This window comes from Sinocyclocheilus anshuiensis, unplaced genomic scaffold, assembly GCF_001515605.1.
Source record: "Sinocyclocheilus anshuiensis isolate Anshui unplaced genomic scaffold, SAMN03320099.WGS_v1.1 scaffold426, whole genome shotgun sequence".
Taxonomy (NCBI): Eukaryota; Metazoa; Chordata; class Actinopteri; order Cypriniformes; family Cyprinidae; genus Sinocyclocheilus; species Sinocyclocheilus anshuiensis.
The window spans coordinates 1,852,340-1,862,777 of NW_015542362.1; the positions used below are offsets into that span (position 1 = coordinate 1,852,340).

The window sequence follows — 10,438 nt, forward strand, 5'->3', positions numbered from 1 at the left end:
AACTTATTTGTTAGAATTAAATAAACAATAATGAAGTTTATAATGACAGTACATTGAAGCTTTGAGAATAACTATAAATAAACTATATATCAATCGCAGCATATTTTTTTTTCCCAGAAAGATGCAGTAGTAACCTTAACGTTTTATTTTAAGATTTAACATTAGTAGATGGTCTAAAGCAAAAGAGTTGTAAAAATCCTGAAAATCTTTTAGCGCTCATAGTTTGTTTAAAAAATATAACATATTACACATTAATGAATAAATCGGTATATATAAAATTATTTAATTTAAGTGTCATGTTTCTGATTTTTTTTTTTGTTCATGTAAGCTATAGCTTCTGACCTTTAAATCAAAACATGATTTTATGGCATCAATTACTGCTTTATCTAATCAGAAACAATCTAAATATTATTTGTGTATTTTGCTTTCATTTTATTAGAAGTAGGCCAACAGCGCCTCCTACGGAATTAAAACTCCTTACTGAGCGGGCGTTAGGACCCGGGGGAGGCTGCCGCTGCTGCCGCTGCACGTGCTATTACTGTTTACTCTATCACACACGGAACGCATCATTCTGTACGTGCATTCTGAGTTTAAATGCAGCTATCAAAACAGCCAATCTAATCATCATTCAGACAAAATTTTGCTTCAAGAATGAGCCACACTGCTGACGTGATCTAATCGCTAGCACACCCTGAGCACATGTGAGTTAATATATTCCTCTTATCAGCAAGACATATCAACATAATTTTTCATATCGGCCCGATGCCGATATTTACATTTAAAGCCATTATCGGTCGATTCCGATATCAGTCCGATAATATCGTGCATCCCTACTTGCAACCATGCATTTTTTTAAAGTTGTGGTAACAGGTCCCTGATTTATTTTTCATTGGATACCAGTTAAAGTCAATAATTTAGCAGTCAGTACTTCTCCTCCTATAATGTACTGTATTTTGAACAGTTTTAAAAAGTATAGCTTTTGCTGGTTAATTCACTAAATTGGTCACAATCTTGTATGCACCACCTAGTGATCACATTGTTTTTTCGCTACTCCTACACAATTTCTCATCAAATGGGTCTGATGCTAATGACGGACAAAAGTTGTTAAATGGATTTTTTTAAAAGCATCAGAATTTTTGTTTTTGGGCACTGAAACGCTGCCAAAGCTAATACGTGTCAGATTCAAGCCAATGACTTTATCGCCTTCTAATGACATTTCTAATCTGAGCGGCCTCGCTTTGGCTGCTATGTAGAACTTCATGTCCTTTAACTGTAATAAGAAATGTAGAAATGATTAGTTCTCCTGCTCTGCGGTTCAGAAAAGTGTTTACTCGGTGCTGTTTGAGAAGTCGAGGAATCAATTTGAGGTGTAATGCAGCTTGTTAGAAGTGAGAGGAATGATAGAGAAGTTTTGAGCCTCCTGTGTTTCCTCAGAGGTGTTTCAAGGAAGGAAAACTCTGTCACGTACAGCGTGTTGCGCATATGGTGTTAGAAATAATAACACGCACACACATTCTCACACTATAGCGCATTGAGCGCACTGGAAAACAAACACACACATGTTTGTTATTATATTATGGCAGACTTATTGACTCTCTGAATTAAGCTGATTCATTATGCCTGCTCATTTCAGAAGTCCATAAAAGATCTTGGCTGGTAGCTAAGAGGTTGTAGGTTTGAACTTAAACTATTACTATTGTGCCGTTGGGCAAAGCACATAAAACTACACCGTACAAATTTATTTTTCAAAGTTGTAAACAAAGATCATTGGAGTATGTTTTCCACGAAAATACTATATTTCAGTCTTTCTACTTACAAATATCTTGTTTAATTTATTGTGTTACTCATGGAAGTTCATTTATGCCACAAAATAATTTAAAATTCTGACTTTCTTGCAATTCTGTGTTTTTTCCTTAGAGTATTCTGAGTAATTATTTTTTTCATTTTGTTTTCACCACAAAAAATAAAAAGGTAATTTTTTACCCTTTATCTCACAATTCAGACTTTCCTTCTAAGAATTCTGAGTTTATTTGTCAAAATTGCTAGTTATAAGCTCACAATTACAATTGTGAGAAAGAAAAAAAACACTCAGAATTGCAAGCAAAAAAGTCTGAATTATTTATAATTATAATTATGAGATAAAAAGTTGCAGTTACCCTCTTTTATTGTTATCTCATGGTGGAAACAAGCTGCCATAGATCATAGATCAAGATCATTTCTTTGTAATCATTTGTGAGATGTACTAGAATTTTCTGAGTAAAAATTGTTTCAAAGTAAATCCTACAAATGTAAGAAGTAAAAGATTTACTGTAGAGGCTTTGGATAAAATTTTCAGCTTAATGACTTGCATAGATACTAGACTTTTTTTTAACACCTATTCTCTCAAGTTATGAAAAAAAATACAAAGGCTTTCTTCTTTGAGAATAAAGAGCTAGTAAAGGAAATGAAGCTGTAGTTCAATAATGGAAGGAGGAGAAAGAGCAGATTGTCAAGGCATTTGGAAACATCTCATTGCTGCAGAGTACAATAGACTTTAATTGCAAATTTTGTGTTCATTAGTGAACATATGGCATATGTTTCTGTGTGGGTTTGTGTGTCAGTCTCCGTTTGCTCCATTGCATTTATAAAAAACGGCACTTTTAGATGAGTCGCGCCAGGTTTAAAGCCCAAACACTGTTGGTTCTTGCATTTTGGACACTAAATGGCATGTTTTGAAAACCTGAATAGCATTTATCTTTGTAAGAGGTCAGTCTGGGAATTCAGTTCATACAAAACTATAATATGGCTCAATGACACTTGGATTACAGTGCACTACTTTTATGTCACTTTCATGGTGCATTTTGGATCTTGGCTGTGTAAATCACCATCTGTTTATGTTGCATGCAAGCTTGGATCTTATTCCTAGCATCTCAATTTGAGTTTCACAGAGAAAAGAAAATAATACAGGTTTGGAACGACATTGGCTTGATTATACAATGACTGTATTTGTTCGTTTTTGGATGAACTTTTTCTCGAAGGTGTCCGAATGCTTGATGGAGATGTGACTGATGTGGTGGAGGCCAAATCTCTGGGAATAAGGCCAGACTACATCGACATTTACAGTGCCAGTTGGGGCCCCGACGATGACGGGAAGACCGTGGATGGGCCGGGGCCTCTGGCCAAACAAGCCTTTGAACTGGGAATTAAAAAGGTTGTTGTCTCAAACTTGCACACAAATGGGAATTTAGCATTGAGTAACTGTCATTGTCAGGTTTGTTCAATTTAGTGCTGTCAAACGATTAATCGCATCCAAAATAAAAGTTTTTGTTTACATAATATATGTATGTGTACTACTGTGTATATTTATTATGTATATATAAATACACACACATGCATGTACAGTATATAATTAAGAAAAATGTGTTGTTTATATATTAAATATATTTATGTATAATATAAAATATGAGAATATAAATATATAAATGTATATACATGTAAATATAAAAATATATATATATACTCTATGTGTGTGTATTTATATATACATAATAAATATACACAGTAGTACACATACATATATTATGTAAACAAAAACTTTTATTTTGGATGCGATTAATCGCGATTAATCATTTGACAGCAGTAGTTAAATTTAAGACTTAATTGAAACCACAACATTTGAAGAGAAGATATTGTCTAAAGCTGATCTGGACTAGTATGTTATGATGGTTTTGTCAGGGTCTGGGCAGTATGATAAGTCTTATGAGTAATTTTTTGTTATTACTATAACAGTGAAAATATCATCATATTGTTATTATTGTAGGAAATTCAATATAAAATTATTTAAAGTGCAGTCTAACCATGTACTAATGTCTGTTTTTCCAAAATCTAGTGGGTTAAATATTTAGGATTTATTTTGTAAATCTCATAATTTTAAAATAATAGTTTTATGTTTTGTAGGAATATTAAGTAGTTAATCTTGTCTTTTTTTTTTTTTTAAGTGATCCGTCTGCTAGAGGCAGTGTTGTTATTGCATTGTTATTTTCAGTAATTGAAAAAAAAATTAAATTAAAGGGATGGTTGATTGCGATTTTACTTTTTTAACGTTAGTGTGTAATGTTGCTGTTTGAGCATGAACAATATCTGCAAAGTTGCAGCACTGAAAGTTCAATGCAAACGTCTTTTAAAATTATGGCAGTTTAATGCCTACAAAAACGGCTCGTAAGGACTACAACGAGTTACTTCCCGGGTTCGTGATGTAACAAACCCAGATAAACCCTGCCCCCGGGAACGTGCAACAAAGGGGGCGAGGCCATGCTGCGCTGCTTTAGAGAAGAGAAAACTAGAGGTGCACGTAAAAATCTATTCATATATGAATTGCGATTCTGTCTACTAACGATTCTAATGGATTCACAAGTTTCAAAATGTTCTAAAGCAGTGGTTCTCAATCCTGTTCCTTGCGTCCCCCTGCTCTGCACACGCTCTGCTCTCTCGCATTCAGATCATCAGCTCAGCTCAAACAATTAACTGTTCCATTTATACACTTATTTTCACATAGCTATGAGAAGTGTTAAACATGGATGCGCATGTGGTTGCCGTGCTGTATTAAAGCTTTAATGAGGATAAAACCGTATATTGAAAGCTAACATAAGCAGTAGCATTTACAAATAACAGCATATCTAAAAGTATGAGACAACAACAAACAAAAAACATACCATTAAGAGCCGTGTGTTTGCACAGGTTCTTCTGTGTGATCCTCTTCACTAATATCCTCTGTCTCATTCAGGCTCAAATTGATAAGCAATATTGACGACGCCATTGTTTACAATACAGTTGGAGCACATGCCGCTGAGGGTGTGACCTTTAGACGTGCACTAGCAAATCTAGCGAATCACAACACACTGGGCCAGCTAACCAATCAGAGCCCATCGCGTATTTCTGATGGAGGTGCTTCATAAAAGCAGGAAATCATCAGCTTCAGAAATCAACATCAGAAAAATAATGAGTTTTTTTTAAATGAAGCATTAACTCATGTTAGACTGCACCCCATAAACACAATCAAGCCTAGAAAAAAAGTCAACCACCCTTTTAAATGTTTTAAAACGTTAAAAAAAGTTAACGAAAGTAAAAAAAAAAATTTAATAAATAAATTTAGATATAAATGGAAGTGCTAAAATTACTAATACTGAAATAAAAAGCTAAATAGAAATATTAAAAACAAACTTAATAAAATCTAAAAACAAAAATAATGACAAAAGCTCATTAACAAAATTACTAAAAAAAATTATTTAACATTAAAATGAAAGCTCATTCAAAATATTAATGCATATATATTAATAGTGAATAAATTATGCTAAATCAACGCTCGTGTTATCATGTGTCTCTGCAGGGCCGTAAGGGTCTTGGCTCCATCTTTGTTTGGGCGTCTGGTAACGGGGGCCGGCAGGGCGATCACTGCTCCTGCGATGGCTACACCAACAGCATCTACACCATCTCCGTCAGCAGCAGCACGGAAAACGGCAACAAGCCCTGGTACCTGGAGGTCTGTTCCTCCACCCTTGCCACCACGTTCAGCAGCGGAGAGTTCTACGACCGCAAAATAGTTAAGTCACATAGACATCTGTTAGACCACCACAGCAAAGCTCATTTGTTCCTGAAAACCACTTAGAATGTTAATCAAGGCTTTTTGGAGCGGTACTAATTCGACAATTAATAGAGTATTTCCATATTTAATTAAGGTTAAGACTCTTTTGCTGACCAAGGCTGCATTTAATCTTATGTTTTTTTGCAAAAAAACAGTAATATTCTTAAATATTTTTACAATTCAAAAGGACCATTTTGTATTTGAATACATTAAAAAATGTTATTTATTCCTGGTGAATTTCCAGCATCATTACTCCAGTCTTCAGTGTCACATGATCCTTCAGAAATCACTCTAATATGCTGATTTGCTGCTGAAGAACATTTCTGATTAATATCAATGCTGAAATTATTTTTTTTTTTCAAAGTTCGAAATGAACAGCATTCATTTGAGTTATTAACTGACAAAGTCTTTAATGTCATTTTTCATCAGTTTAAAGCATCCTAAATAAATGTATTAATTTATTGTCTTAATTCTTCTTAATTGTTGACTGTGACAGACTTAATTACTCAGTTTTCCTATTCAGCCTAATTTTTTTGCATATTGTTGGGCCTGTGCATCTCATGGTAATCAGTAAAACACTGCAACTCAATAATATTTAGGACATTTTCTTTACTTTATACAATAATCAATTTTGCTGCTCTATTCTGATGCTTCTTGTGCCCTGAGGCAAAACCGGTTGAGATGCACTGGAACAGATTGAGCTTTTCAATTTCAAAAGAGCACAAGAAAATCTTGTTTTCCAAGATAAGCGTGTATCCCTGTGTACTCCATTTGTCTTCTCCATCTGTCATCTACTCAACCTTTTGTCCTCGTCTTGCTTTCGGCCTCGTAAGTGTGTTCTCTGCTTTATTGGGTCATTTGCTCTCTTGATGCCACATATTGTGTCCTACAATTCATCTCAATTATTTCTGACACATTCTCCTTTCTTTCCTCCTTCACTCCTTTTTTAAGTATTAAACATCTGACCATTTGTCCAAATAGATGTGCTGTTAGATTTATAAGCATTCAAATGTGGGGTTTTTTTGCCTTATGGGTGTAAAAAGGGTTGAGAAATCCCAACACTGACGCAGAGATTTATCATCTTTTGACCAGAAATGTTGTTGTATATGCATGTTACTAGCAATCTGCCAAAACTCAGTCATCTTCTGTCCCAGATCCTGGTGCTCAGCCTGCTAATACAGCTGAGCTCTTGTTGTTTGGCTCTTTCCACAAATATCTATTGATGAAATGAGACGGTTGGAAAAAAGACTGGGGCTAAATGTTTGGTCTGGCACCCATACGCAGGGAAAACCGCAGGGTGTTATCAAGAGGATAAAGAGAATCTAGGTTTTTTTTGTGAATTCGCTTTCTCTTCCAGCAGCGCAGATTATGACATTATCCTTAAGAATGACTACTGTGGGTTTTTGCTTTTCTTTTGGTGTTTGGTTAGTAGTTGAGGGCTTAAGAGCTCATTTACACATGCATGACAGGATTCTTCTTTTCTCTCACATACATTTTGTTTAGTGTTAGAAACGATATAGTAAAAATAAATGTTTTTATATAAGGTTTAAAGCATGAATGTTGTAGTTTTATTTGTGGAGCATTACTATTACTATTACTCATGCTAAAAGTTTACTTTAGAAAAACTTCAGTGTGGAAATCATCCCAAACTGCCTTGAGTGATATTTTAAATCATGCTGCAGGCTGTATGTTATGTAGGGATGCACCAAAATGAAAACTCTTGGCCGAAGCCGAAACCGAACAAAATGAAACACTGCGCCGAAGGCCGAATACCGAACAAGGTTTTTCGAGTTTTTTTTTTTTTCCATGTATTTTGCCAATTTTTTTCACCACTGCACAAATTAAATAGCCAAAATGTGCTTTTTACTGTTTTGTCTTGCTTTTCAAAGAAAAAATCTGTTACAAAACAACAATTTAAAAGTATTTAACACTGAACATTTTTTAACATTCTAGCAGACATTATTATACCAACAAAGCACAATTTAACTTAAAATTAATAAGTTAGTAATATAATATTTGTTTGGCCATCAGACCCCCATTTTGTCTTCAGAAAATGTAAAAGTCTAGTATTGTCTTGTTTATTTCCTAACCGCTGTTTTTAAACACGGACATAAACCCTTGACACGCACCCATATCACACAAGAGCATGTGTCTCCAATCTCAGCATCTTCCTTGGGACCTCGTCGGTGGCACTGACCCCATTCATGTTTGTCCTTTTGAGAAACACCAGTGTAATCAAGCTCATGTTTGACTGAAGACACACTCGAGCGCTCGCTCTCTCTGCCTGCGGCTACCAGAGCAGCTCTGTGGGTGACCCGCTGTTTCACAGAAAACCAGAACGCCGAAATATTTACAGAGCACTTTGCAGAAAACCGCTCGTCCCGTCACAGTCACGGAAGCGCATTCTTTCAGACGATAGCTGAAAGTTTTAAAGGAATAGTTCACCCTGAAATTATAATTTACTGAATATTTACTCACGCTTAGGACATGTAGATGTAGATGAGTTTGTTTCTTCATCTGAACAGATTTTGAAGAAATGTAGCATTACATCACTTGCTCACCAATGGATGCTCTGCAGTGAATGGGTGCCGTCAGAATGAGAGTCCAAACAGCTGATAAAAACATTACAATAATCCACAAGTAATCCACACCACTCCAGTCCATCAGTTAACATCTTGTGAAGTGAAAAGCTGCATGTTTATAAGAAACAAATCCATCATTAAGATGTTTTAAACTTAAACCCATTGCTTCTAGCTAAAATACGAGTCCTTTATCCATAATATTGCTTTCTCCAGTGAAAGTCGTCTCGCCTGAATCAGGAGAGAAATATGCACAGATCAAGCACTGTTTACAAGCAAAAACAGTTCAAAACAAATATGTGGGTGGATTTTGATGTGAAAGGACAACAGGAGGTGGACTTTTTCACTGGAGGAAGTGTTATTTGTGTGTTTACTATTGTCCTTTTGCATTATTGACACACTATTTTCCTATTTAATACTGTAAAGCTGCTTTGACACAATCTGTATTGTTAAAAGCGCTATATAAATAAAGGTGACTTGACTTGACTATTATGGATTATGGACTCACATTTTGGCCAGAAGTGGCGGTTTGAAGATAAAAGCGTCTTAATGATGGATTAGTTTCTTTCAAACACACAGCTTTTCACTTCACAAGATGTTAACTGATGGACTGGAGTGGCGTGGATTACTTGTGGATTATTGTGACGTTTTTATCAGCTGTTTCGACTCTCATTCTGACGGCACCCATTCACTGCAAAGCATCAAGTGATGTAATGCTACATTTCTCCAAATGTGTTCCCATGAAGAAGCAAACTCATCTATATCTTGGATGGCCTGAGGGAGAGAACATTTTCAGCAAATTTTCATTTTATTAAGGAGGACTTGACCTTTTGCCTAAACAGAAGACATGCTAATCTAGAAGACCTGCTGTACCTGTTAATAAGATTTAAAGGACAAAATTTGAAAATCCATGTCCACGTTGCTGCATCTAAACTGAAGTTGTTAACTCCTTAATGCTCTGTATTTATGTGTTTCTGGTACCAGGTGACCACAGACCTGCGGCAGAGATGTACTGATGGACACACAGGCACCTCTGTATCTGCACCCATGGTGGCTGGTGTCATCGCTCTCGCTCTGGAGGCAAAGTCAGTTTTCCGTTCCCCTTCATCACTTTCCACAATTTTGACATTATTTTTCCATAAAACAGATGCAGGAAGCTGCACTGCTTCTTTATATTCCGTTTTTATATTTAATGTTTTATTGGCTTAAAGAGACATTTCTGACATAATTTCTGTCAAGACCACTATCGTCAAAGATGATTGACAATTAGCATACAGTTTGGATTGGCGGTATGGTTCTGTTCTGGGCATGATCTTCAGCATGAATGAGAGCAGGGAGAGCAGCAATAACAGCAATAAACAGAACAGAATCAACATAAATGTATTGCAGATATTGTTAAAGTTCAATAATTTTATGTACACATTTTAGAATTAGTCTGATTCAAAGGAGAATCAGAAGGCTGAATCCCGACTGACAGAGGAGGAGCTGGGGATGGAGGAGGGTAATTAGCCATTGAGCAATGCGAAAACTGCTGATAATACTGAGGGACCTTATATATGAACGCTTAGATAGGTGTCGTATTCCTATAGGTAGATGGGGATCAGCTGAGAGTCAGCTGATGCGAGCTTGACTAACGTGACCTGCCAGAACTAACGCTACGCTTGATTTAGTCACCCTCATGCTGTTCCAAACCTGTTTAAGAAGATATTTTGAAAAACATGCCTTTCTTTGCACATCCAATGGGATCCAATTTTGTTACCTTTATTTCTGTAGTGCTTTATACAATGCATACTGTTCAAAGCAGCTTCAAAGTAATAAACAGAGAAATAACGGAAGCATTGATGTAAACGTCTTCAAATATGAGATAAATTCAAATTCTGCTGTAAAGCAGCTCTAAAAAGAGAATATTGTCAATATTCAGCTCAAGTCAGTTCAGTGCTGATTAATCCGTGTATCATTCGATCATTCGTTTTTTGATTTAATATTGAAAGTAGAAAAATTAGAAAACGGCTCCTTTTTCGTTTTTTTTTGTTTTTTCCAAAAAAACGAAAATTCAGCTTAAATTTTCGTTTTTCATTCATGGGTGGAAAAATGAATAAACAGCTTGAATATTCGATTTCTACATGTGGGCAGGAATTAAATGCCCCTTTCTGCTGATTGGTCAGCCGAAGATCAAACCGTGCCATCATCAGTTCTTCTGCAGTATCACGCAGCAGAATAATAGTCCTCCACTGCTGCA

General features: G+C 35.7%; 1 protein-coding gene across 1 annotated transcript in view; it reads left to right on the top strand.

The window, feature by feature from the left end:
• LOC107691985 (proprotein convertase subtilisin/kexin type 6-like) overlaps positions 1–10,438 on the top strand; it is an 83,013-nt gene that overhangs the window by 37,368 nt on the left and 35,207 nt on the right. The window contains exons 7-9 of the mRNA XM_016490856.1: positions 3,018–3,190; positions 5,366–5,578; positions 9,184–9,284. Of these exons, the coding sequence (XP_016346342.1) occupies positions 3,018–3,190; positions 5,366–5,578; positions 9,184–9,284 (487 nt within the window). The remainder of the gene's footprint in view (positions 1–3,017; positions 3,191–5,365; positions 5,579–9,183; positions 9,285–10,438) is intronic.